The sequence below is a fragment of the Paraphaeosphaeria sporulosa genome (assembly GCF_001642045.1).
Source record: "Paraphaeosphaeria sporulosa strain AP3s5-JAC2a unplaced genomic scaffold CC84scaffold_4, whole genome shotgun sequence".
Lineage (NCBI taxonomy): Eukaryota > Fungi > Ascomycota > Dothideomycetes > Pleosporales > Didymosphaeriaceae > Paraphaeosphaeria > Paraphaeosphaeria sporulosa.
This window is the reverse complement of record NW_017253363.1, coordinates 727,317-752,816: the sequence shown is the minus strand read 5'-3', so window position 1 is coordinate 752,816 and position 25,500 is coordinate 727,317. Positions and strand designations below refer to the sequence as shown.

At 54.3% G+C, this 25,500-nt stretch overlaps 11 protein-coding genes across 11 annotated transcripts; 1 reads left to right on the top strand and 10 right to left on the bottom strand.

Moving 5' to 3' along the window:
- Positions 1 to 20: 20 nt before the first annotated feature.
- CC84DRAFT_622338 (uncharacterized protein) lies at positions 21 to 817 on the bottom strand. Its single transcript, XM_018186921.1, has one exon. The coding sequence runs from the start codon at positions 613 to 615 to the stop codon at positions 67 to 69; it is 549 nt and encodes a 182-aa protein (XP_018037185.1). The 5' UTR covers positions 616 to 817; the 3' UTR covers positions 21 to 66.
- A 110-nt stretch (positions 818 to 927) lies between these two features.
- CC84DRAFT_1087802 (uncharacterized protein) lies at positions 928 to 2,359 on the bottom strand (the record flags this gene model as incomplete). Its single annotated transcript, XM_018174218.1, has 4 exons — positions 928 to 1,074; positions 1,128 to 1,463; positions 1,520 to 1,980; positions 2,251 to 2,359. The coding sequence occupies 4 exons, from the start codon at positions 2,357 to 2,359 to the stop codon at positions 928 to 930; spliced, it is 1,053 nt and encodes a 350-aa protein (XP_018037184.1).
- Positions 2,360 to 3,681: 1,322 nt separating this feature from the next.
- Positions 3,682 to 6,353, bottom strand: CC84DRAFT_1087774 (beta glucosidase; the record flags this gene model as incomplete). Its single annotated transcript, XM_018174215.1, has 2 exons — positions 3,682 to 4,467; positions 4,524 to 6,353. The coding sequence occupies 2 exons, from the start codon at positions 6,351 to 6,353 to the stop codon at positions 3,682 to 3,684; spliced, it is 2,616 nt and encodes an 871-aa protein (XP_018037183.1).
- A 1,466-nt stretch (positions 6,354 to 7,819) lies between these two features.
- On the bottom strand, positions 7,820 to 9,229 carry CC84DRAFT_1142893 (DHS-like NAD/FAD-binding domain-containing protein). The gene is made up of 2 exons (XM_018176384.1): positions 8,765 to 9,229; positions 7,820 to 8,671 (listed from the first exon to the last, which is right to left on the bottom strand). Exons 1-2 carry the CDS (start codon positions 9,192 to 9,194, stop codon positions 7,974 to 7,976), a joined length of 1,128 nt encoding a protein of 375 aa, XP_018037182.1. The 5' UTR covers positions 9,195 to 9,229; the 3' UTR covers positions 7,820 to 7,973.
- Positions 9,230 to 10,065: 836 nt separating this feature from the next.
- On the bottom strand, positions 10,066 to 10,618 carry CC84DRAFT_622258 (uncharacterized protein). The gene has a single exon (XM_018186920.1). It carries the CDS (start codon positions 10,453 to 10,455, stop codon positions 10,117 to 10,119), a length of 339 nt encoding a protein of 112 aa, XP_018037181.1. The 5' UTR covers positions 10,456 to 10,618; the 3' UTR covers positions 10,066 to 10,116.
- Positions 10,619 to 10,689: 71 nt separating this feature from the next.
- CC84DRAFT_1174730 (uncharacterized protein) lies at positions 10,690 to 11,481 on the bottom strand (the record flags this gene model as incomplete). Its single annotated transcript, XM_018180111.1, has 2 exons — positions 10,690 to 11,040; positions 11,131 to 11,481. 2 exons carry the CDS (start codon positions 11,479 to 11,481, stop codon positions 10,690 to 10,692), a joined length of 702 nt encoding a protein of 233 aa, XP_018037180.1.
- Positions 11,482 to 11,682: 201 nt separating this feature from the next.
- CC84DRAFT_622256 (uncharacterized protein) lies at positions 11,683 to 13,264 on the bottom strand. The gene is made up of 2 exons (XM_018186919.1): positions 12,001 to 13,264; positions 11,683 to 11,799 (listed from the first exon to the last, which is right to left on the bottom strand). Exon 1 carries the CDS (start codon positions 12,763 to 12,765, stop codon positions 12,073 to 12,075), a length of 693 nt encoding a protein of 230 aa, XP_018037179.1. The 5' UTR covers positions 12,766 to 13,264; the 3' UTR covers positions 11,683 to 11,799; positions 12,001 to 12,072.
- Positions 12,946 to 14,659, bottom strand: CC84DRAFT_1088054 (uncharacterized protein; the record flags this gene model as incomplete). Its single annotated transcript, XM_018174232.1, has 5 exons — positions 12,946 to 13,740; positions 13,794 to 14,004; positions 14,053 to 14,247; positions 14,338 to 14,374; positions 14,509 to 14,659. The coding sequence occupies 5 exons, from the start codon at positions 14,657 to 14,659 to the stop codon at positions 12,946 to 12,948; spliced, it is 1,389 nt and encodes a 462-aa protein (XP_018037178.1).
- Positions 14,660 to 16,426: 1,767 nt separating this feature from the next.
- Positions 16,427 to 19,878, bottom strand: CC84DRAFT_622199 (HD-domain/PDEase-like protein). Its single transcript, XM_018186918.1, has 6 exons — positions 19,530 to 19,878; positions 18,828 to 19,473; positions 18,613 to 18,779; positions 17,967 to 18,562; positions 17,110 to 17,920; positions 16,427 to 17,037 (listed from the first exon to the last, which is right to left on the bottom strand). The coding sequence occupies exons 1-6, from the start codon at positions 19,729 to 19,731 to the stop codon at positions 16,580 to 16,582; spliced, it is 2,880 nt and encodes a 959-aa protein (XP_018037177.1). The 5' UTR covers positions 19,732 to 19,878; the 3' UTR covers positions 16,427 to 16,579.
- Positions 19,879 to 20,464: 586 nt separating this feature from the next.
- CC84DRAFT_622190 (uncharacterized protein) lies at positions 20,465 to 21,084 on the top strand. The gene has a single exon (XM_018186917.1). The coding sequence runs from the start codon at positions 20,534 to 20,536 to the stop codon at positions 20,909 to 20,911; it is 378 nt and encodes a 125-aa protein (XP_018037176.1). The 5' UTR covers positions 20,465 to 20,533; the 3' UTR covers positions 20,912 to 21,084.
- Positions 21,085 to 21,999: 915 nt separating this feature from the next.
- On the bottom strand, positions 22,000 to 25,196 carry CC84DRAFT_1174727 (Exportin-T; the record flags this gene model as incomplete). The annotated part of the gene is made up of 3 exons (XM_018180110.1): positions 22,000 to 23,513; positions 23,561 to 25,130; positions 25,185 to 25,196. The coding sequence occupies 3 exons, from the start codon at positions 25,194 to 25,196 to the stop codon at positions 22,000 to 22,002; spliced, it is 3,096 nt and encodes a 1,031-aa protein (XP_018037175.1).
- Positions 25,197 to 25,500: the final 304 nt, after the last annotated feature.

Genomic DNA, 25,500 nt, shown 5'->3' with positions numbered 1-25,500 from the left:
TGCGTCGGCCCGGCGCGATCCGGCACAGTTCGTGAGGCCAAATGATACTGGAAAGGAATACACGCTCTAGCTGACATGCCGTGGGGGTCCTTTGCTGCAGAGCTCGCAGCTGCATACCCAGATACAAAGATTATTTTTAACAGAAGAAGCAATGTGTGTGCATGGTAGAAGAGTTTCAATGCGACCATGAGGGCGAACAGAAGGGAGTGGTGGTTCTACCTCGGCTCGTGGCTCTCGGCGGGCCTGTAGTGGTCGAAGCGGGTTGTACATCGCAACATGATGCCGAAGTTCTTTCACGGTGACTTCCAAGCCAATGGGACATGAGTAAGTCTCCGCTAGGCACACCATCCTACAGCTGTGGTTCCGCGACGAGACTTGAGGTTGCCTTGCTAGGGCTTGAAAGGCATACCGCGAACACTGCACAATGGCGCATGGGCTCGTCCCGGAAGAACGCTTTCTCGAATGGGGCGTTGAAGACGGATGGGAGCCATTGTGGCAGTCCCTAGGTAAGGTAGCACCGAAAATAGGTTTCCCAACCGGAAACGCACCACCTACGCTTGTGAAAGTCATTGGAAAAAATCCTGACAAGTGAATTAGAGATACCTGCTGGAACATGACACTGGTGGCTGGAAGCTTCGTTGCTGGAAAGGCATGGTTGGTACTCCGCCAGGACTCAGGGGCAGGGGTATTGGAGATGTTGGCGAAAGCGAAGAGCGCGGTGCAAGATGGGCTGCTAGCGCGGTGATCCTAAATGTCATGGATGCGCATCTTTTTTTAATGCTCGGCCGGACAGAACGTCAATTGCGATAGGATCCTTCCATAGGTACACGAGATCATTGGGGTATATACAGCAATTCACTGCTTCTCGTCATCATCCAAAGGCACTCTGCTCATAATTACAAACTAAACATGAATGAAGAACCCTCTTCAGCGCTGCACAACATCTTCAGCAAATACTTGCGCATCAAATTCTGCGCTTCTTGGTACCAGGATGCCGCGCAGAATGCAGTCGTTTTCATTGTCTGGGCACACGTTGTTGCGATTCAGCTGCTTGTCTGCTGGTCCTGTAGGTCCCTGTATAAAGTCAGTATAAGGTCAAGGAACGGGGTGCCGTTAGGGAGACGGACGCTGCTGTACTTGGCCTGGCCAAAGATCTTAACTTGTCTCTTGTCGCTCGTGGGGTACTCCTGGTCGCCCCAGCGACCAGAAAAACTCAGCCAATTGACGGGACTGGTGCCATCGTACGCGGTGAATGAGTTTGCGCCAGCATCGTACTTGTAGTAAAGCGAGGACTGGAGCGGGTCCCAGAAGATATCTTTTGCCGTGTGGTCCTCGAGCACGCCTCCCGGCAGATTGAAGTTTGGGATTGTGTGGTCGTGCGTACCACCTATGGCGTAATTGGCGTGCGAGCCATTCGCGGAGTAGGCAATTGGGCGCAGGTTGTCGGAGTGCTTTTCGGTAACCTACAGAGTGTGAAAGTCAGCAAATGGTGAACTAACATAGCCGGGCATTTTCTTACCGAGTACTTGAAGGCCTGTCCGTTGGCATGCTGAGAGTACCAGACGGCTTGAGGTTGGCCGTCTTTGAAGCGCACCATTACGTGCTCCCAGTCTCCGACGTGGTTTCCAAAGTTCAAAGACCTCAGCCCTAGCACTTCACCGCCCCAGTTGTAAGTGTAGAAGAACATGTAGAATGCATCTACATCTCCGTTACCTTTGTCATTGACGATGACTGCAGCGGTAGTGCCCTCCGTCTTGCCGTTGCCATCAGGCCTCACACCCTTCAGCCACTGAGGAATGGTGGTGATATCATCGTTGGATGTCAAGTATACGTCGCCACCCAGCTGATTGAGACTGTTGAGGTCCAAAGGATTAGGCGCTGATACGGCGTTGAAGTTTACCCGTGGGGTTGTGTGTGAGATGTGAGTGTTGAGGTCCGAAGGCATGTAAGGATCCTGGCCATGAAGGTAGACGACAGGGGCTGTGAAATGTCAGTCGGAAGCACCTTTATTGTCGATTGGATGATGCGCTCATGCGGTCAGATGGTGTCGAGATAGTTCTGGGGTAGACGCCCAGTAGTTTGTACAAAAAGGGCAGGTCTGGGAGCCGTCGGACTCGTGACATTTGCTGATGATGCTACTATACCACCGGGGCCGAGACATGCAGCGCGAGCAAACTGGCAGTCAAGACCATCTCTTTCGACAAACTCTTGCTGCGAGGCAAGTTCGCACTGTGTGGGTTTCGCACGTACCATATTTCAGCACATAGTCGGGCACACCACTCGGTGCTTGCCGCTTCGCTGGCGCGGATAGAACACCAGTAGCCAAAGCTACGAGACCGAAGGCCTTTCCGCCAAACATTCTGAGTCGGAACCGTACCGGTAAAGTCGACGTCGGAGGTGTCTATTGAACAAAAAGCGAAGCTGAACCAGGACGCGGTCCGAGAGGATCTACGAAACGTTCACATTCACTCCAGCGGCCCCTCCGCTCTTATAACAAACCTAAGGCTAAAAAGCCACCCCCGGTCTTTCAACCTCATGTCCCAAACATACGCCCTCCGCACATAAGGCACTGCCTCATGGCCCGAAGACAACCACTGATTCGGCCATCCCTACGCTCTCCAAGCCCGCACGACACCTATGCTACCTACCAAATTCCGCGTTGGCGCCAGCTGCAATAGCGCACGCATACCACTCGCGTGGCTCCAAGCGGCAGGTAGTGTTCATGGCACTCGGAAGAGGCGATGCGGGCGTTGTCCAAGTGGCGCCGCAGATTGGTGGGGTTCCTGGCCAACAGGGATCTACAGGGAGCGATTGGGTAGTGCGCTGAGGACGTGCGACAGGGTCCGTTTGGGATGGCAACGGGGATTGGTGGTGAGAGGCGGTGCTAAATAATATGTTTATCTTAATGTTTGATGATCACGAGGGGAGCGCGAACGGGATGCATGTGCCGGCCATGTGCTGTGGCGAGAGGGTTTATTAGCCACGTCTAATACGACAACTATCAGTGTCCTCATCGAGAAAATAATCTATACAAGGTTCGTGAGCTTGCAATAATTCAACCAAGTTGTGAACGAGTCCAATGGTTGACTCGTAGACCGTACCGTGAACTGTGAGGCTCGGTGATCGCAACCGTGTAGTGTTGATTGAGTCCGTAACCGCCCGTTGGCAACGGGCAGGTGATCGAAGAGCATGCCACGCATCACAAAGTGCTTCTCGTTCAGTCCTAAGGAGAATAGGTGCCCAGCTTGCAAGACCGCACGAGAACATATTTCGCACGATACGGACAGGCGTTTCGTCGGAATTCCTGTTCCGCTTACAAACGACTACAATGTCCGCTCGAAAGCCCCCAAGAGCTGAGGCGCATATGCAGCGCCAAATAGACTCATGTTAGCTGTTTTAGAAGGTAAGAGTGATTGATGCGAGAGTCTACCTGGTTGCATTGGGACTCAGTCCTCTCGTCGAAATCTGTGGTTGATCATAGGACTCGCTCACCTATTGCCAGTAGCACCACCGAAAGCCCCATGACAATGGATGAATCTATGCCCACATCATCGTGTGAGTTGTCTCCGGGCACACCATCAGATATCTTAGTAGAACCAGGAGCGCAGGTAGAATTAAACATTTGGGTACTCAACATTAACTGTGTTACGTAGGAATCATTACAAGCGTGTACTCAGGCCGCTAGACTGGGCTCGTCTGACCCCCCACGCACGTGGCTGCCTTTGTACCACACCTCAGCTTCAACGAATCGCTCGCATCTCCAATCCAGATACCGTAGTCCCCGCTCACGTTCGGGACGACCCAGTTCTGGCTCACGACGTCCCACACGCTGAGGTCTTTGCGGGTGACACGCAGTTTGACGACCTGACTCTCACCAGCAGCCAGCTCCTTCGTCTTCTCGAAGTCCCGCAACTGAATGATCGGGGTGTCGAAGGAGATGCCGGTAGGGAATTGCACGTAGAGCTGAGCAACTGCCTTCCCGGCTGTCTTTCCGGTGTTCTTAACCGTGACAGAGATATCGTATGCGGTGTTGAAGAGAGCTGGGTTACCGCCTTGCGCACCACCAGCTGCAACGCCAGCCGTCTGTACGTTTGAGTACCCGGCGGGGTAGGGATATTTCTTCGTCGAGTTTCCGACCTTAGCGGCAGCGTCGGCGTCGTTCTTGGCTAGGAACGAGTACTTGTACCGGAAAACGGCGTTGAAATTGTCTGGCCAGTATGCTTCTGACGCTGCCGGGATGTTGGTGGAGTAGGTTGGAGTTTTGCCTTTTGCGGGACGCGACGGAGGCGTAGTAGTCAATGCTGTCACTGGCGTGATGGTTGCGTCGGAAAAGGAGAACGTTGTGTAACTGAGGCCGTATCCAAAGGCGTAGCGTGGCGTGATGCCTTCTTTATTGAAGTGTCGGTAGTCAACATATAGACCATCGGTGAATGTGTCCTGCGGCTGAACTAGAACGACATCGCTAACCTGTAGTGGAGAGACTGGTCAGCGTTGTTATTGATCACATTGAAGGGTTGACATACCAGCGATACACTCTTGGGGTAGTCGTCCTCCGACTTCGGGACTGTGTAAGGCAAATGACCTGACGGCGAGACATCGCCGTAGAGGACTTGCATCAAGCTGTCGCCAGCTTCTTGACCCGGCAAATGCGCGAAGAGAACGGCCTTGACAGAAGGCAGATCAATCCATTGCTCCATGAGTATAGGGCCCACAGTGTGCACAACCACTACGACGTTAGAATACTTAGCAGCAACATCCTTCACCAGTTTGTCGCCATTATGCCACAAGTTCAGCTTGGAGCTGTCTCGATCACCGTTATTGCCTTCCACTGTGATGTAATTCTCTCCTGAATCCGCAGTGACAAACACAATCGCGACGTCGTTTGCCGAAGGATTCGAGTTTGACGGAAAAGAGTCGCTGTTGTAGAAGGAGTAGTTGGCTCCACGAGACTTAAACCCATCAATGGGCGAGTCCATGTACGGATAGCGAGCAGAGCCGCTACCCCAGCCCATGCCAAGTGTACCCTTGTTGCAACCTTGGTCCGCACAAGAATTGATGCCATCGGGATTCTTTTCCGCATCCGTTCCGAAGACCTTCAGGGTTGCGCTGCGAGATAACGGCAAGGTGCCGTTGACATTCTTCAGCAGGGTGATGGCATCTCGAGCTACTTCCTTTGCAACAACTGCATGATCTCCTTGGACGTCCACAAACTCGTTGATGACTCCTCTGGGTGAGCCTGGTTCAGCTCCAGGGTAAAGGGGTCCTTCAGCATCCTGTGAGTTCGCGGAGAAGTTGGGCGGGGGATAGTCCTTGTCCTGTCCCATCTGATACCATGCTGCCAGAATGCGGGTTACAGAGTCATCCAACCGGTCAACAGGAACAGAGCCGTTCAAGATGGATCTCGAGTACTCATACATCCAGTAAGATTGGGCAGTGACGAGCGGAACAGTATGGATATCACCAGGCATTGACATGTCCAGTCCGGCAAGAGCAGAGGGCACGCCAGAAATTTGAGCCAACCAATCCGACATGACGAAGCCTTGGAAGCCAAGCTCATCTTTGAGGATGTTGTTGATGAGATACGCATTTTGCGAGCATGCTGATCCGTTAACCGCATTGTAGGCAACCATTGCCGAGCCAACGCCAGAACGGACGGCTTCAGCAAATGGCCAGGCGTAAAGCTCATGCAGAGTTCTGTCGTCGATATTGGAAGAGATTCCATCTTGGATAATGCTGTACATCCTGTACTTTTCCTGTTCGTTTCCGATCCAGTGCTTGATAGTGGCGATGACACCCTTGCTTTGAACACCCTCGACGGTCAGGGCAGCACCGTACGCCTGGAGCACAGGATCCGCACCGAAACCCTCCCAATTTCTGCCTCCAAGAGGCTTCCTACCAAGAGGTCCTACAGACGGTCCTAAGTAGACATTCACACCTTTTCCTCGGAACTCTTCACCCAGTGCCTCACCGCGACGGCGCATGAGATCTTTGTCGAATGTGGCACCAATCGTGATGCCCGCTGGAAATGCCGTGTTGTGGTCGGTATTGCGGACTCCCAGCGGACCGTCTTGGAGACAAAGTTGGGGGATGCCAACTCTCAATGCACTTCCTGTGTTCCCAACACACCGTCCCATGAATATGCCAGACCCTGCGGTGAGGTTCGTCTTCTCAGCCAGAGTCAGGCCTGCTACAACTTGTGCAGCCTTTTGGAAACTGTCGCTCCATTCCGGAACCCATCCGCCGTGCGGTGCTGGGTATGCTGGGGGAGCGACATAGCCGGCTGGCACTGCGCGCTTCTCGATCGCCGCCCCCGCTGCCAGTGACGATAAGGACAGTAGAACAGCTAGGACCATCGTGTAGAAAGTGGGCCTCAGAACCGAAAAGGTGGTTAACAAAGAGGAGGCAAGCGTCCGTGTCGCAGGCCTGGGGATAACAGACGGAGAAATTGTAATACTTATACGGAATACCCATGGTAGTACTAAGAACGGAGTATACGCCTTTGGGAACGAGGCTGCGTACGCTAACATGATCTGTTATTTGGATAGGCAAAAGTTGCTGGGCGCTGAGCCTAAGCAGGAGCATCGGAAGAAAGACCAGGGATGTCGGTAGTCGCGACCGAAGGTGCCTTCCTGAAGGGCTACACCTGCATACTGCAGTGGGCATCGAATCGCGACTGCCATATCCCAAGATATTCCACGACTACGAAGAGCTGAGTGCATGCAGGCACGCTCGTAACGCGTGTTCCGGTTCGCTTCGCGCGATATACTTGTTGTCATCGTGGACATCTGCACAGGGGGATCGGGCCGGATTAATGCGGGGGCAGGGGCAATACCTTGCTTCAAGCAACGAACCTCGGATCAAACGACGATTCTGTGGGTGTATCGCCAAGTCGTTCATGTGGGAGGTCACATGGGCGCTATAGTGCACATGGTGCATCGCAAGGATACTCCAAAATCGATGAAAATCCGTTTACTCGGTTGCCGATGCCGTTCCTGGCGATCACAGGTCGCACGCGAGCGGCCACGCAAGCCGCAAGTTGACAGCCAACTCCGCTTGGTCCGGCACGCGAAGGTGATGATTAATGTTTCCACAAGTAGGGTAAGAGGTTGGTGTGCTGTACAGCTGAAGATGCTGTGGTGCTGGCTTAATTTATGAGCCTGGGGTGCGTTCTGAGAAACAGCAAAGGTCAATAGGGATACTTTTGAACGATAGCGTTGCTGCATTCAGTATTAGATCGACGTGATTTCTGTTACCGAGATAAGTGTTCAGGCGTTGAGATGCCTGTTCGGGCACGGGCTTCTTGACTCGATTGATTCTGCAGCCGAGCCGCTTTTGCCTAATGAACGAGGACCAGGGAATTGTAAATCCTCAACTTCATGCACGTGAAGCCCACGCGAACCCCTTTCCTCGCGCTTTTTCTGCAACTTGACATTAGACTTGACAATACCTCCTTCTGGAAATACATGGCATATGCCGAAAACCATACAATAATGGAACCCCTGTGCGCGGGGTAGCCAGCCGGCCCATACACAGGCTTGTCATCGAAGTACATATATGCCAGCGGGTATAGAGCAGGGCAAAGTGGTCAAGCTCACTGGATGTCCTATGTGGAGCTATCACAGTGGCTGACACAAACCAAACTTGTAGAGCACAGTTATCTTGGAGGAACTCACTGTATGATACAATTATTAGACTGTCATTTGATATTTGATGTTGGGTTTGCATAGCACTAAAGGTCTAGTTTTACTGTCGCTGCGATGTTTCTTGAAACGACAATCATGCTCAGGGTTATAGAAACGGGCAGACAACATTGTACACCCGGGAAATGTGAAAGAAAAAAAAAAGCATCCAAATCTGTACATAGAGCATCCAATGATTCAATCTTGTCGGGAGTTCTTTAATCTATCAGCCCTTCCGAAGACTTGATTTTATACATGCATGCAATACATATCCGTACAACAGCATAGCGTGAGCTACCTCATACTGCCCTCCAGCATCTTGACTACCTCCGGCAGCACCACATCTGCGCTCTCACTGCACCTTACCGCCTGCCTTCCGGTGTCTCCTTCCTGCACATCCGCAAAGAAGGTATCTTCACCACGCACTCCGCCTATGTTGAGAATCCCAATGGGCAATTTTAGCTCCTTTGCATGTTTGACCAGCCGCCACGCCGAGTATGTCGCCAAGCTGCTTCCAATGACCAGTATCCTCTCGGCATCATTTACTGCCTGCTCGGCGGCATTCTTCCTCTCGGGTGGGATGCTCTCGCCGAACATTACCACACTGGGCTTCAACACGCCTCCCGTGCTTCCTTCTTTCCACCCGCCATCAGTGTCCACACCAACGCCGTGCTCTCGTTTCTGAAGGCAGGTGGGGCATGCGGGGTATCTGAATGTTGTGTATGGCGCACCGGGAATGTCAACGTCGCCGTCGGGGTTGGACTTCAAGCCGCGCTTCCGCCGCTCGTCTGGGTTCTCGGTATCGAGGGCGCCGGTGGCGAGCACCTCCTGCAGAAACGTCGCCCATGCGGGGTTCAGACGCGCGAGATCAACTTGGAAGTCGTTGCGGGAGTAGTCGCTCTTGCAAGTGAGACAGGTAAGGGTGCGGAGGTAGCCATGGAGCTCGATGGTGGGCAGCGATGGGTGCGCTTTTGGGTGGAAGCTGTCGACGTCTGGCGGCGGTCAGTTCCCAGTTCAAGCAACTTTCTCCGAGTCTCAAGCGTAGAAAGGGCATCTTGGCAGGATCAAGGTGGACACAGACGTACTCTGCGTTATGACCCTCCGCACAATGCCCAGCTCTCCCAGCTTTGCGACAGCCTCGTGTCCCGCATTCGGCCGCGCCCTACGCATGTTTGTCCATCCCAAGAAGCTCCTCGCCCAGTATCGCTTGCGCATCTCATGGTTCTCGCAGAATTCATTGTAGTAGATGGGCCGGTACGTCTTGTTCAGCGTATACGTCCCCTTCGTCCCTCTGTAGTCGGCCAGGCCCGACGCGACGGAGATGCCCGCGCCCGTGAGCAGCAGCGTCCTCCCATCCTTTCCATGGCGCGACGACACGCGCTCGGAACGGCCCAGAAACTCGGCAAGGGCAGCAATAGCGCCTGGGGCTGTGCCTGCGCTCGGGGGGATTATCGTGGGTGCTGGCAGCGGGGAGGTGTACGGAATGCGCAAGAGAGGGGCACGAACGGGGGGCATTGCTCGTGTGCTCCTTCCATGGTCGCAAAGGGCGCTGGAGGCGGAGCACACTGGCGAGAGTCGACTGGTTAGGTCATCGAGGCGCAAAGTGGCCAGGCTAAGCCGCTCTGGACGTAGCCCGAGATCTGATTCCACGTTGCCGCAATGGCCCGCGATCGTGGGGTGCGTTTTCCTCGGGTGAGACACTATTTTTAGCGCGGGGTGCACTTTGTGGCTTTGCGGCACGGGCAACGTGGGAATGCTGCTGGTCTGATGTATGCACAGTTTTATTGAATTGTGATGCTTCAGGGCCGGAGAAAGGGGATAGGGATGGGTCTGACCAGTCCAAGGACGCTCTGCTGATGGAGAAGGGCAGCGAAGCCTCCTGTCGTACGACTTGAGGGAAGCTTGCCCGGTTGGTCTGACTACAGGTGGACTGAGTACTGACCGGTGAAGATGTGGACCACGGGCCACGATGCGTGGGCCCATGCAGGTACACAAGGGAATCCAATGGGAGGCCTTGGAGGTACAGTGCTCGCACTGATCATGAGCGTAATGTAAGCCGAGTTGCGGCCAGAGGTCATATGACAAATGCATACGGGCGATGACATACCTCGCAATAGCCTCGATGTCGATAGCCCTGTCGAGTAGGACTGTCTTGTTGTAGCCTGAAATGACTCGCCGGCGCGTACAGCGACCAGTACATCCACACCACTTGAGAAGGCTACATGTAACATCAAAAAACATCATGTCGACGCTGATACGTTGCGTAATCTCGAAAGTGCCAAACGTATCAAATGAGTGTTTCATTACTCGAAACATACTGAACGCCTTCCATTAGCTCTCCTCAGTCTCTTCGACTTGGGTATCTCTCGGTCAACCAGACCTTGCCAACGAGGCCTGTTCCATAATGTTGATATCGATCAAGATGCAGAAAGTACGCTTACTCCTCGCCCATGCAGATGATGCTAGTGATAAGGAAATGAAGAAATATAGAAATTCGAGACCAATGAGATAGTCGAAAGTAAGGGAAGATAGGAAATGTAGATACAAAAATCTTGAATGCGCTCCTACGCCCTGTCCTGACCCGCCTTCCGTGATATCTCTTAATGATAGTGATGCGAAGTGAGACGCCGAATACCATGCCCCTGTTCAATGATACACGTGCGTTCCTTCGTGATGCTGAAACAGCGAATGTCCGCAAAAGTCCTCCGCGATTACAAGTAAAGAGATACAAGAAAGAAACAGATGAAAGTATAGAGATAATTAGAAGAAAAAACATAGCCCAACTCTCTAGGTATGTATACTTGCTAAGGATGGATCCGAGTTTGCCATCATGCTGGTTCGTCCCTTCAAGGAGCGTGGTATTGGTAGTACAAGATATATCAGGAAAGTGATATTGAGGGATTGTGAGATCGTGAAGGTCGACGGAAAGAACAAAAACAGAAAGATTTGAAGAAAGCCGAAGCTAATGGAAACGATGGGGAAAAAGTGGCCGAGGATATAGCAGCATTGCCTAATGCTGATGGTATGCGGAGGTGTATCCCATGGTATGCTGGCCCATGGTCTGTTGTTGCAATACAGACTGCGGCTGCTGGAGGTGTTGTGTGTGCTGCAGAATCGAGTGGATGGAAGGCACTCGCGTCTGGTGGTGCTGGAAGGTCGTGGACTGCTGCTGCTGCTGCTGCTGGTAGACCAGTGGCAAATGGTTGGAGGTGTCTGTCAACACTGGCGAAGGGTTCTCGTTCGAGTCTTCGTCCAGGTCAGAAATGCCAACTCCACTGTCTTCGTTGATATCGTATGTACCCTGCTTCCTCTGCGCCTGGCGGTACGCTTGTGTGAGGTTCTTCAATCCTTTCTCCATGCACTGTGCAGCAAGTCAGCTCACGGAACGTGATTGTGAGAGCGAAACTGAGCGTTTCAATTGATCGAAAGCTTGAGGCATGTTCGGACATACCTTCTGTTCAACAAGTTGCCACTTTTCGTTTACTTTGGTACCCAAGATTTTCCACATTTCACTTCGAACCTCCATGTAAGCCTCAGCTAAAACATCTAGCCTGACTCCATCCCACTGCTCAGCATTCTGCTTCTCCATCAAGCGCTCGTGCCTCTTGCGGCAAGCATTCGCAGATTTTGAAGGGAAGTGCCTTGGGGCGATTTGATTCCAGTTCAATCCTTGAGCGCGTGCCTTGATCAAGGTCTCATCGTCACTCTGAGACCACGACGAACTCCGCGCTCCACCTCCCGCAGCTGATGCAGTGGAGATCGAATTGCGGTGAACAGACGAGACTCTTTCTTCCTTTGGCATGTTTGCAATCATGGAGAAAGACAACAATGAGAGAGAATAGATATAGATAGAGGATGAGACAGCGAATGGGGGAGGTGTGATTGAGAGGCTGAAGCGAGAGGAGATCGGTATTAGATTAGGACAGAGGAACGAAAGTGATGCTGGAACGAAGGGTAGGAGACGGTCGAGACGGCAAGGAAACGAAGGAATAAGAGCTTGTGTGTGTTGGGGTTGGGTATCTGAAGAGCCTCCAAGCTAAGGCACCGCCGTGACTTTATATCAGAGCCGCAGCCGTTGTGTGCTCTAAACAAAGGCCACACAGGCCGCCCGGAGAATTATCTGACACAAAGATCGGTTAGAGTAATCGCCAGATCATGGTGAAACTGCGGTCATGGCATTGGCGCCTCTCCCAAAAGATGTGGAGTGGTCCACAAACCGGCCTGGCAGGCGTCTGGGCCGTTCCCTATGCAGAACAAGGGAGAGACCCGGGGGAGAAAGAAGCGCCTGTTTGAGGATATTTTCCTGTGCGGCTGGGCGTACCTATTCTAATTTTGCGCAGTGGGTGCAGCCGTGATGGTGGGCGCTTAGTCGCACCTCGCGGTGATAGGATCGCTACACAGAGGCCTGGCGGCCACGAACAGGGGACGGTCCCATTTGCGGTAGGGCTGAGCACTGCAGCGCGGACCTGCAGCGAGCCTCTGGCGTCCGTGGTAAGCAAGCCATTCTGGAAGGCCATGCAGGTGGTGAGAATTGTACAGGAGCCACAGCGTAGGGACTCTGGAGGGGGACAGAATAGCATGCGCCGGACTGCGCGAGACGATCGATGACAGCGTCAAAGGCGCACAGAGCGGAGCCTCGTCGCCTTGTCGCCTTGCTAAGCGCAGAGTAACAACGGAGCGGCTGTTTCGAAACAGATCGACGGGCCATGGAGACGGCGCGGTCGAGGTTGGGGTCGCGCCGCACGTGCTTCGAATGAAAACGCAACATGTAGCGCTTGGTGGGCAGACCGCGACGACGCTGGAGACACACAAGGTACTCTTGCTCCGCACCAGACGGCGCACCGTTGAAGCTCGCACGTCGTGCCTCGAGCTTGCCGGGTCCACTGCCTGGTGGTGTGGGCCAAGCCGCCCGGCTGGCAGGAATACCCAGAAGCCCTCCCAGACATGACAGCATCGACTGCTTCGCACGCGGCAGCGCTATTCTAAGCTCCCGGATGTGTCTCCACGCGGGCCGCCAACATTCCCAGGTACGACGCGATTCAGGTGCACTCTGCCTCCTGGTTGGGTGCCGTCCCACGAGTGTCATCTCTCGCCCAGCCGTTCACGCAACCCCGCCAAAGCGGACGTCGACATAGCCTCACTCAAGCCTCGCTATCGGCATCCGAGCCCTCACAATCGATAAAAGATGCATGCTGAGACATAATTACAGTTATTACTACGGACCTGCAGGAGTTCGCTCTACTGGCAAATTAACGGCCAGCAGCACTCATGGTTTCCAGCCTCCTGTGCGGCTCGCAAAGAACCCGGAGGGATCAACTGCATCGCGAACGGTTCGCGCAAAATCCGCAGTCCTGAGCCTTCCAAAATAATCTTGCCGATAATAGGCATCGTTTGCAAACAGCGGCAAGTACCCTTCGGGTAGCTTATCGTCTGCCTGATACTGCTCAACTAGGTCCTTGGACCCCGTGTAAAACTTCTGGGTTGCAACGTCCATTCTAGCGCTATCAAGCGGCGATAACCACGACAAGTCGAACTCCAGGATGATGCGGTCGATTTCATCATCTAAGTCGATCATGTCTCCACCAGCCTCCATTGCTTTGCGAGCAAGCCTCTTGGGGATTGGCTGTAAAGCGATCGAGCCAATGAGCCCGGCGGCATCAATCACAGATTCGGTGGTGTTCCTCCAGTTGTCGTAAATCGCCCCCAGGAAGTCGGGTCCCACGTCGGCGCTCGGCAGCGGAATCATCTCAGTCGCGATTGTGTAAATTTCCGTCTTGATGACGCCAAAGTTGTTATGCGTCAACAGGTCTGAGTAGCTCCGGGACTTGGTATCATCAGACAAGTGTGCGATGGCTGTAAAGTTGTCAAACACGCCGGCGGGAGGGGTCGGTCCGTCGTAGAACAGGAACATCAACCAGATGTCGATCACCCCAAACTGCGTCAATTCGGCGGTCATGATGATACCGGCCTTGTCATCAGGGTAGTACTCTGTAAAGTCCCGTACCGCAGCTAAGATCTCTGCAGATTTGTCCGCAGTGTAGGCAATGTTGCCGCCCCAGATCTATCAAAGAGTCAGCACAAGAATCAGGAAAGCCGAAACTGACCAATGCTCACCTGTCCCTGTGGATGCGCTTTGAAGGTATAGGCTGTCACAATGCCGTAGTTGTTGATCCCGCCCTTCAACGCTTTCCACAGGTCCGCATTGTGGCTCTCCGACGCCGTCACGATTGATGCATTTGCCAGCACTATCTCATATTCGACAACGTTATTGGCGACCCAGCCATATTGTGTCGACAAAAAGCTCAGTCCGCCACCGAGTACGAGCCTACTCCATGTCAGCAAGTTTCTCCACGCTTTCACGTCCCAAGCTTACCCGCCAACACCGACATCGCCAATGCGTCCTCCAACAACCGTGACACCGGTACCGTCTAACGCTCCGATGACATCATCCCAGTCATTGCCAGGTCCGACGCGTACAACCCCGTTTCCAGCGTCGTATATTACCTCGTTCAGTTCCCGGGTGGAGATCAAAGGACCACCATCGATGCTCGCGAAGCCTTGGTTGGGGCTGTGCCCTCCGCTTTTCACAGCGAAGGTTTCGTTGTTGGCGTTGAGGATGCGCACGATGGCGGCGACTTCGTCTGCAGTCGTAGGATACAGTTGGCAACTTGGTTTCATGGCTCCACATGCCGTGCCTTTTCAATAACACAAAGTCAGTTGGAGGCGGAAAAGCAGGGTCTGATACCTTGTGTATATCTTCGCCAAGCGAGAAGAACATCTTTCTTCCGCCAGGAACAGATCTCCAGGTTGTATGCGGTGGTTCACTCACTCCAGTAGTTTGCTTGCTCAGTCGCATACCCAATATCAAGCTGCTTCTTAATCTGAATCGACGACGTCGCCGCCACGCTCGCGCACGTGTCCGCGCTCACAGTCGCTCCCAGCGCCGCGACCGCAGCAGCAACAACAGCAGCTCGACGCATATTACGCATGATACACAAGAGTCCAACCACGAGTACCTTGGCCCTAGAAACGATGTCGACAGAAGCGCCCACGTCAACCCAACAGGCGCGCATCCCACCCCTCTATATAATCCACCTTCCTATGCGTTCCACCTCAGCACGCACCATTGCCTGCCAACACCCCAAATCCTGCTCCCGCCCACAGACCCTCACGCAATCCAAGATTCCCATATCGCGTCCTCGCATAAGCCTCGGAGTGCCCACCCAACCCACTGACATCTGACAATCGCGCCGAAAGAGCCGAGCAAGCCCGGTCGCTCCAAGGTACAATAACGCGTGCTGTAAGGCCGGGGGCCAGGGCGCGCAGGCCGGGGGCCAGTTCGTTGCCGCATGCAGCAGCGCAGCACGGGCACGGGGCCCGCGCTAGCCTCCTATTTCTCGCACGGCGGAAGCGACGGTTGAGGCGGGCGTTGTAGTCCCACTGCTTGCCCGGACGCTGGGTGCAGGCGAGCATCAGGCCGACGGTACTTACTTAGGTCTTACGCAGTAAGCAGAAATTCCAGTTCGTCCCATTGTGGGTGGAGAGAGGGAGGTCTCCGCTCCTGTACAAAGACAATGCAACATTCAGTCCATCACTCGCGCGCCCTAGCGTCAGCACGCCCCAAAGGAGATGGATGTGTATGTATTGCCGAGTATCGCATCGCAATTTCCATGCAGATGCAGGCGACGTCATGCCACAGGCAGCGTAACTCTTGGTATCTTGTGCTGCAGTGGATACGGCGGAAGCGAGCGGCTCAGGATGGCGATCACGGTCACGAGATGAGGATGTACATGGTGCCAGCTCACTCAGTGCAGGGGAAGTAGGGACTTACCTAGTTCGGGCACTTCCTCCATATTGAGCTTCCTGCGCCAAAAGAACAATCAGTCACGCCCAAAAGGTAGATTCCCATGTGCAGGCACACGTTCGGTACTGTGCCTACTTGTGGCTCGAGCTACTGCGACATGGTAAGCTTTCGCGTGGAGAGACGTTTCCAGCCAACAGCCAAAGTCCGCAAAACAGCTAGCGACAGGAGTCTCGCAGAGAAAGGAGAGCGCTGAGGTGGATTGGTTGGAAATACATTCATTACATAGTGTCAGTCGTAGCAACGCAGCTCCATCGCTGCGCTCAATCGCCGCCTTCATCCCATCAATCGAGTCCTCACTTCCAGCAAGCACCCTCGCGACCCCCGACCCGTATTAGAAACAGAGGAGATCTCACTCCTCATGGCATCTTCCCTACCGTAAGAGAACTGAGATCGCCCCAAAGTGAATATCAATGTTGCCGTGCTTTTCGTCTTTTGTTCACCTGCGCTGACACAAAACAGGTCCCACGCCGCATGAAGACTACCGCCAACGGAGGATGCAACAATGTAAGTTGCAGCGCGACTAAACTTGCACCATTCCCACCCGACTGTCATAGTGCAACCAACAAATGAAAGCGGAGCGACCGCACGCGATGAAGTCCTTGAATGATGCTTCAAGAAGAAAATGCGAGGTATATCGAACGAGAGGCGAGCTTTGACGTAGAAGAGAAGATTTCGTCCTGAAAACCACCCGAAGGCCACGGTCGACGAATCTGACCAGTAAAAAGTACATTGTTGGGAGCGTTTCGTTGCTTCCGTAACATCGTGCGTAAGACCAAAGCAAGGAGATTTTGATTGAAGAAAAGTCTTGCGCAGAAACAGCACATTATTGGACAGATGAAAAGGTTGCTTTTGCGGCAGTGCATCCGATAGAAGAGCAGGAATATCGCTAAAGGGAAGCACAGTGGGTGCAGGGTAAAGTCGAGCAGCTTCACTACAGACGTCGTTCCAAGGCATCCGAGCTTTCCTGGGGCATGCTGTGATGTATCGATCGAGCGTCGATAGTGAGGGCTGTAGAATCGAAAGTCCGCCGATGCTGTCATTCGTCGCTATTCACGGATCGTCCAGGATCACTGGTCGGCAGTTGAGAAGAGCTTCCATGACTAGAAAGCTGTTTCTCTGAGTCAGCCGCTCTCCCCGACTTTCTTCTGAAGAAGCTCTTTAGTTTTCCAGTCCGACTGGTCTTTCCTGGACTTGTCGACGGATCCAGTGTCGCGTTAGTCACGGCAGGGTCCAGCATTGCGGCTTGCTGCTGTTTCGGCGTATCCGATCCGCCGTTGCGGTGGTCGCGCTGTTTTCGCGCCGGTCGCCACCATTCGCTTCGCCGATGGATGTCGCGTGAAGCGTCAGAGTGAGACATATTGCTGTCGTTGCTGAGCTTATTTGACTCCCACGTCTGCATCTTTGACCCATCATAGTTTCCGTTGGCAGTAGTGGAGAGATCTACCTCGGAGTGGCTTTGCGAAGACGGATGAGGGACGGGAAACATGTTGGTTCCTGAGTCAACGTTAGGATTAGTGCCTAGAGAGGGATGATGGAATAGAATGTCTCGTGAGCTTGTGATCTTACCTTGACTGCGTCGCGAGGGCGCGGTGACCGGCCGCATATCTTTGTCTTTCTTTGGCGACATTGTGTCCTTCCGGTGGCCCGATGGTGAAGGTGAAGTACCTGACGGATCCTGGCCAGGCTCTTTTTCGGGTGCATCTCCCGCGCTTGAGGTTTGGGTTACCAGGATAGCCGTCAGGCTTGCATCGCCACTCCCTCGTCGCGATTGACTCTGATTCTCCCGGGAACGAAGGCCTGCAAGGCCAGTACCGGAAGAACGTTGTGAGCCTTTGTCGACACCTGATGATCGTCGTGAACTCGGCAAAACACCATGAAAGGAGCCTCCTGAACCGCGACGACCTCCATCGTCCGAATCGACTAACCACGTCGAGCTCGGTACCGTACGGCCAAGCTGAGAAGTCGGCAGTGTAGCTGAGGGAGGTGATTTTGAACCAAGCATACCGCCTGAGAGAGGGCTTGGTGTTGGATCGGCGGCGAAAGAAGGAGTGGTGAGCCCTAGTGAGAAATTCGGGTGCTTCTTCGTCTTGTTCTTCTCGTCATTTATCTTCTTCTCCCAGATACCCTTGTTCGTCAAAATTTCGTCCACGGCGTAGCGCATCGCAGGTAGGATATCTGCAACAGATTCAAAGAGAGGTCTTGCGAAAATGTTCATGAATCCGATTTGTGACTCTCCAAGCTTGATGATATCGTCCTGTACTGGCGGTCCGCCGAACAGGCAAGAGGGCATCTCTAGCTCTTGCTCCATAACTCCCTGATTACTGAACTCGTCTGTGAGAATATTTGCCCATCGAGCGGCGGTCTGGAATTTACGTGCCTACAGGGTGTTAGCGAAATAGCAACAGAAGCAACGAGAGACTTACCACGTTGCTGATGTCGGCACATTTGATCAATAGGCCGCAAGCGAGATCCTTATGCTCCTCGCGAACTTTGACGTTCCAACCGTCGATCATGCCTTGGTCGTGTCCGAGTTTCTCCTGTAGGTTGCCGAGATCACTCATGTACTTGAAATGCAATCCCATATCCGTCGCGAGGATGCTATTAATCATCAACTTCCTCATGGCCGCATCCGAGAATGCCTTGGGCCAGTAGCGGCGGAGAATCTGCGAATATGCAGCGCAGTGGAACGATTCAAGAACGGAGCGGTCGTTGTAAAGTTGCGCGAGGGGAGCATTCAGTGCGACCAGGAAAGCATTGTTGACACCGGGATGCCCAACGTCGTGACCAATGGCGGACACTAGAAGTGTAAGTGCGTCAAATGGCTTCAGTAGCTGTGCAATCGCCGATTCTGGCGCAGCCTGAGCTCGAGGCGTATCAGTCGGATACCACGGTAATGTGCCTATTTGTACTAAAAAGTGAAAAAGAGCCTGTAGGACGTCGACGACATGGCGAAAGTTGTGGTAGAGGACAAATTCGTTGTAAGCTGTGCGACTGGCAAGCAAGAATATTGTCAATTCATCTGGCGAGGCGCTGTTAGCGAGTGACCAAGCAACGAATCGGTATACACACCATCAGTCATGCCCCACTCTTCCACTTCGGGCATCTTTAAAGCGTGCTTCAGCATAAGCAGTGCGCCGTAGAGGAGCTCGTCATCGGTAAAATCGTGCGCCGAGAATGCCCAAGTGCCGACCGCGGCTGCGATAACTTGTTTGCGGTCCTCTTCGACGAAAATGTCCCTGTGACTGTTAGCATACTCACAGAACCTCGCGCATAGAAAGCCATACTTTGATTCCAAAGACTCGCCCACTGTCTCTGGGTTGCAGATGCCACCCATCAAATTCGAAACCATGGCCTCGCGCAAATACGCGTAGGGTTTCTGGTCACTGACACCAACCCAGCTCAGCTTCCTATTTCGCTTCGTCGTCAGGAAACTGGCCTCTTCTCGCGTGACCTCTTTGTGCACCCGGTAAGCGTGTATTACGAGCCCATGTACGCTGTCTTTTGATAACGGACTCAGCAACACGTCAACAGCGCCAGCATCAAGGTATCTGACCAGACGAACGGTGTCAGTAAGCACCTGCGATCCATGAACCGAAGGGGAGGGCAGCGTGTTCGAGGCGAATTCGCGATCCAGTCCGCTCAGTATTACCACAGGAATGACGAGTTTGGAGAAGTTCTTGGAGGCGATCTCGGACGATATGTGGGTGAGCAGGTGCATACCATAGATATCGTCGGGCTCGCCGGTGTCTAGTCGAATGAGACGTGTGGCTGTCGGCGACGGTGTTCTAGGCTCGCGCGACAGCCGCTTAAGCCGTTGCTCTTCGTCGTAGGGCAGGTCTATGAGCACTATGGTAGGGACGGATTCTTTGGTGGCGTCGAGAAGCTGCGAGATCTTGGCAAGACATGATCCGCCGGAACCGCACACATGAACTGTCGGCTTGTGTCAGTGCTTTGGTGGGACGGCAGCGGAGATGGTGTGCGCCTACCTTCGTTGAATATGGAGAGAATGCTCTCGACATTGGCGTGGACTTGGGGCGGGGGTGCCTTTGCGGAGCCGGGGAAGTAGCCCTGGGGCACATTGCCGGTCGATGTCCGCGCAACGAGCGAGCTGGACAGCGTCTCTCTGCGCACGTGTTCATCGTTGGCGCGACGGTCAATGTATATCACATTGCAGGCGCCATGCTCCATCTTCTCCACTCGTTGCGCAGCGACGGCGAGCACTGGTCTCTGCGGGTCGTGGAGCCTCCCGCTCGATGGGGAGGATGTCTATGTTGGGCGCAAAATGGGGAGTGGTCGTCGCGACGGTTGCGTGGGGCGGGACGGGTCGGCGAGGGCGCAGTGCGCGGAGGCGGCGAGGGCAGGGACGGCAGCAATTGAGGCGGGCGTCTTGGAGAGACAGCGGTGGATGCGATGGCTTTGAGCGCCAGGCGCGGACGGCGTGGGGAAAGACAGCTCTAACCTGAAACGACGAGGTTCCCAGGAGATGGCGGCAGCTCTGGCGGTCGCGCTGGGGCCACGCAGCGAGATGCGCCGCGCAAGGTGGTGCTGCTGGGGGAGGGTGCGCGCAGAGGCGACGGAGGCAGGCAAGCGTGGTGGAGGGAGGTGCAGGGCGTCGACGGGGGCAGGCGCGGCGGGTGCTCAAAGGGAGCTCAGTCGGACGCAGGGGCTCGCACGCTCGCTGTGTGCTACGGCTGCGCGAGGACCATTGCTGGGTGCGCGCGGGCGAGGGCGAGGTGCGGGCGCGGTGGACGGGCGGGCAGAGACAGCGCCGTGGGTTCTCGAGGGTGGAGTGGAGTGCGACAGGAGGCTGCTCGCATCATTGGCACGGCGGCCGGCGCTCGACTCGACGCTGAGGGCACGCTTCTAGAAGGACCGTCGAAGCCGCGGCCCCATTGGCCGCGCGCGCCGCCGCGATGCTGTGGGCCGCCTCTGCGCGCTGCGTCCCGCTCTGCCTCTGCCTCGCCGGCGTGCCCTCGCTGCGCTTGGCCGCATGCACTGCTCCGGCGCACCTGTGGCTGGCACAACGCACAGCATCGCACCTGTGCACGCAGACCCAGCTGCCCCAGCCCGCCTTCCCCGCCGTGTGGCCACTTCTAGAAGACTGCTAGAAGACTTCCCGCCCGGCGTCGCCACCGGTGCCCGTTGCTGTCGCCGATCCACGGCGCAGATCGAGTGGCCAGCGACGCGGCCGTGGCAGCTGTTCTCACGATGCACGCACGACACACCCAGACTCACATGGCGTGGTGTCCTCCACCTCCACATGGCGCACGTCTTGAAAACCCCGACCTATTTAAAGCCCGAAACTACGCACCGAACAGGCAGGTGTGAACCCGTCCTGCACCGCGCGCCGCGGGCAGCAGAGGGCTGACGTGGATAACCGCCTCTGCAAACCCCACACAACACCTCCCCGTCGCTTCGGGAACGCAGCGACAAGCAATGGACAAGCCCAGCACCCGCTCCGCGACGCAATCCAGGGCCGAACCCGCTCGCGGGGCGCGGTGGCAACCCTCTCGGCCCTGTTCCATCCAATCAAAACTCGCCCTGCGCTCTTCAGCCTGGCGTCAATGTCACGCACAGAAACTCACATTCTGCAATTCATCGGCACTGACGCGCACTGTGCGAACCAGCGTCGGATCGTCCTCTGGTCAGCTGAAGCCCCCGTCCCAATCTCGGATAGCCCTGGCTGCTTGATTGGCTGCTTCATCGTCTGCGGATGAAACACCCCGGTCGGATCCATGATGTTTTCGGCTGTCTATCTCGCAAGAGAATGGCCGTGATAACACCCTGCCATGTCCAAACAGACGAGATTCAGCCGGACCGGGGTCAATCTCTTGTGTTTGCATGGTATCCTGTGTCTTCACCACAGTACATATCGGAAACAATTGCTGTTGATCCTGACCGGCGTGAAAAACACTCGCTCATGTCAAGTCCAGGATCGGTTGCAAGCTTGCGAGGTGAAGCGAAAAGGTCGAGTCTTGCATGATAGGTCGTAGGTCAACTCGGCCTACGCGTGAGCCTCTGAACATGTGCTATGCGAGCCTCAATGCTATGAACTCCACAGTGATCGACAATAAAATGCGGAACCCTGTGAACGTCCAGGGTATATCGTCAGGTTATAGCTGTACAGACGTATTATAGATTGAAACACCACGAGATGAGGCGCACAACTAAAAGTCCAGTTGTGTGTCAGCCACTGTGCTCGGTCAGGCAAGAGTCACTATCCTGCAGAATGGCACTCAGAGAATAGGCCTCCTGACGCATCGAGTGGTAGATCAATCAGAATGCGCTGTCTCGCTAAATCAGCTATTTGAGTTTTGTAATGGTATATCCTCACGCAATGCTGGTCAATCCCACCATGCACGCCGACATGCAAAAGTACCGCCGCCCCATGAACGCTAGTGCGCCAGATCAGGTATTTCCTCCTCCACCGCGAATCGTATGTGTTGACTCTCGCCACTAGCCCTGTGCCGAGCTCACAAATCGTGCAAAGAAGATTCGCCACTGTTTGAACTTCTCGACGCCCTCGAACGCTCCAGCGAGCGTTCGTAGGTAGCCATCGACCACATCCTCGCTCACACCCATGCCCGAGAGGTCTGTCCTAAGCCGCTCCACATAGGGCTCGCCAACCTTCTTCACAATCTCCGCCTGCAGGTTGGCAACTTCGTAGAGTACTAGCTTCGCTTGTGCGTCCTTCGAGTTGAATCCGGAAGATGCGGGAACGGACCATACGAGTGGAGAGAAGCGCTCGATGACAAAGTTCTCAAACCCAGGAATCGATGCTGTGGCGGGAGTGGTCGGGCTCGTGTTTGCGCCAGGTCCTATTTTATCTTGCCCGCTCCATACTGAAGTCATGCGAATAAGCACAGAGAGAGCCAACCGAGCTGTTGGGTAGTCGGATGTGTCTCTGGCAAACGTGTCGATCGATGTGATGATGGTGTCGAATGTTGCCTGGTTGACGTCGCTCACAAACACAGATCCGAGTCCGTTTCCAAGAACCACATATATGAAGTTGAGGTACTCTCGACGAAGTTCCGCCAGCTGAATCTCGTCGTCTGTACCGGAAGGAATGATTGCCAGGGCGGTGAAGATGCGTTGCAGGAGAGGCGTCAGAACTGTGTCCAGAATACCGGCAATTTCTGTCTTGAAGGTATATATGATCTGACCCAAAACTTTCATAAAAGTGGAGATCTCGTCCATGGAAGAGCTCTGAGATAAAAGGCCCTCGATCCACGACGGAATTTCTTGGAGGATTCGCGAACCAAGTACAGCGATCATACGGGAGAACGCAAATCGGGCGGCATAGCGGATCGTGCTTGACGAATTGAGAGATTTCAGAGCAATGAGAATGGCTTCTGATGCCTTCGCAAATTCGTCTGATACTTCACTCTGGGGAAGTGCGCTGTTGCTGGAGGGGACCCAGTCTGAGAACCCGCGTGCGAGCGTCCCGATAGCCATGATGATGTGATGAATCTGTAGGATAGAGCGCTCATCGCCGTTCTGTGCCTGTGGCAATGTCTTTTCCATGTCGGCGAAGAGCGGACTCATGATAGTCTGCGCGTAGAGCTTCTTATTCTCCGTCGAGACTGTGCTGGACGAAGCAATGCATCCAACGGCTTCAAACAAGTAGAGTTGGGAATCGAAGAGAGCGTCCGCAGACTGATCTTCCTCGTCAGATGACATGTCGTCCCCGGAATCCTCTGGTAGCTCGGCTTTGATCGTGAGAAGATCGCCGATGGCCTGGATGATGTCGTATGAGACGTTACCAAGCTGTGCTCGTAGATGTCGAACCAGACGCTGGAACAAATACCAGGACCTTGAGCGGACCTTGACGTGATTGTTGTGCGTGAGACGAACGAAATTTTCGAGCACCTTGGGGATTTGTTGAGAGTTTTGTTCGAAGAACTGGTAATAACGAACGCATGTTTCCATGTACTGCAATTGTATAGCAGGGTGAGGGTAGCTGGGGATGTCTGCTTCATGTTAGGACTCGCTTCAATCGGAGTTAAGCAGTGCTTACCAGCATCCAGCATGCTGTTCATCATCCCCACCAGCCGCTGTGCAGCCTCGGAAGAAGGCTCACGCTTAGCGTAAAGACCAGAATTGCGCGTCGCCAATTCTCCGAAAAGGTACATCTCGTACAGCGCCAAATCCAGATCGCGCCAGTCCAATGAGGAACGGCCTCCTGCGGATAGTCGACCGAACGTGTCGCTTACTACGCGGCTCAAGGTTTCGATGTAAAAGTTCTCATCAATAGCTGCCACTGTCAACTGCAAGACATGCAGTCGTTTTCGAAGATCCTGGAACTCGGCTTCATCCGTCTGTTCACCCTCCTCGCCCCAGGAGACCGCCTCATCATACTTCATCTTGGCAATTATGGCCTCGAGAACGGGAGGGAGTATTGCCGCGTACTGTGATGGCAAGGCACCAGTCTTCTTCTGCAATTTACGGAAGAAGGTGAGAAGATCGGTCAGAGAGGGAATGACAGTTGAGCAGACTTCGTCGTACTGATCCGCAAAAAATCTCAGCAAGTAGGGCGTGAACACTTGAATGAGTGTGTCCGCACGTTGGCGAGTTTGGTCATCGTTATTATCCTTCTCTAAGATCTTGACGATGTCGAAGACGATATTGTTGACCAGCTTTGCCACAGTCTCGGCGAGATCATTGTCGTAGTCGGGTGTGCTCTGGTCGGCAAGGGCAGGGCTACCGATGAGCTGGCCTACGACTGATCCAAGATTGAGAAATTCAATCAATTGTATCTTATCCGCAGGCCCCATCTTCTTGCTCACAATTTCGGAGAACGTATCGATTGCAGCGTCCCGTGCGCGTCCTTCAGGGGTTTCCGGGGACGATATGCCTTGTTGGCCTGCCATTTGTAGAAAGACCATGATCATGTTCTCGTTGACTACAAGCGAGATGTCGATCCAGCTGACCCAACGCCCGATGGTCCTCAGACACATCTCTATCAAGCCCAAGTCGGTCTCCCTCCATTTTGCCAGTATTTCTTGCCACGATAATGATATCTTCTGAGCATCGCGTTGGCGGATCAAATCTTTGAGCTCTGTGTTGCGTTTCTTCTCGTCCTCTGGTCTCGCCACCAGGACATCTGCTATCTCGTCATGTACTTGGGCCAGCAGGCGAAGGTAAAGCAAAGTTGATGTGTAATTGACACTGCCGATGGTAGCTTGGTCGCCGGCGAGCGCACGAAAGTCGTCGAAGAAGGACTGCCATGAAGACGGGTAAAGAGCCACGAAAAGATAGGTGATGGTCTGCATCAGCTTATTCTGTATGTGGCCCGCATCCGCCGAAGCGCTCCCAGCTGCATACGTCTGCCGGATGTAATTCATCAGAGTGTCCTTGATGTAGGACAAGCTCTGGTCATCTAGGCGATTCTCCTGCATGGCATTGTTTACGAGGTCGAGCGAGGTATGGCGAGTTATCTCAGGCGCGCGAGGCTCACGCGTGAATAGTGTGAGGCCCGCCTGCCATGCTGAACCCTCGGTGCGCAGCTGGTTGAGGTATTCTATGGCCTGCCCGCGCAGTTGCTGGCTCGAGGTGGGGTCGGAGGCGATTTGGATCGCATTTTCGACCTGGCAGAGTAAACAGTCAGAGTGGTCCAAGACCGCGGGGCATACAGCGCCTACCTGGGCTTCCATGTCCCCCACCGTCTTAGAAGGAAATCGATCTCAGTGTTTTGGTCGGGTGCCACAGGTTTTAAACAGGTAAAGCAGCTGAGACAGTTGTGAGTTGTTGTTTTCTTTGAGCTACCGGGCCATAGGCGAAAGCGCTGTCTGCATCGTAAAGGTGTGACGGGCGGTGGAAGCGGAGCGCGGGGCAGAAGGGCTGCCTTGGTGGGGTGAAATAATCGCGTCGCTGGTGGACGAGGATCTCTGGCAGGTAGGGGCGGTTGCAACAGTCACCGAGAGCAGATTCAAAGTCGTGGTCTTTGTTCGCGTGACG

Excerpts from the sequence above, each read along its gene's own strand:
- CC84DRAFT_622338 (XM_018186921.1), bottom strand. The coding sequence starts at position 615 with ATGTTCCAGCAGGTATCTCTAATTCACTTGTCAGGATTTTTTCCAATG.
- CC84DRAFT_1142893 (XM_018176384.1), bottom strand. The coding sequence starts at position 9,194 with ATGCCCCCCGTTCGTGCCCCTCTCTTGCGCATTCCGTACACCTCCCCG. Across the intron at positions 8,672-8,764 it reads GCGGAGGGTCATAACGCAGA|ACGTCGACAGCTTCCACCCA; the intron begins GTACGTCTGTGT and ends GACCGCCGCCAG.
- CC84DRAFT_622258 (XM_018186920.1), bottom strand. The coding sequence starts at position 10,455 with ATGTTTTTTCTTCTAATTATCTCTATACTTTCATCTGTTTCTTTCTTG.
- CC84DRAFT_622256 (XM_018186919.1), bottom strand. The coding sequence starts at position 12,765 with ATGACACTCGTGGGACGGCACCCAACCAGGAGGCAGAGTGCACCTGAA.
- CC84DRAFT_622199 (XM_018186918.1), bottom strand. The coding sequence starts at position 19,731 with ATGGAGCATGGCGCCTGCAATGTGATATACATTGACCGTCGCGCCAAC. Across the intron at positions 19,474-19,529 it reads TCTCTCCATATTCAACGAAG|TTCATGTGTGCGGTTCCGGC; the intron begins GTAGGCGCACAC and ends ACAAGCCGACAG. Across the intron at positions 17,921-17,966 it reads GTGCCGACATCAGCAACGTG|GCACGTAAATTCCAGACCGC; the intron begins GTAAGTCTCTCG and ends AACACCCTGTAG.
- CC84DRAFT_622190 (XM_018186917.1), top strand. The coding sequence starts at position 20,534 with ATGCACTGCTCCGGCGCACCTGTGGCTGGCACAACGCACAGCATCGCA.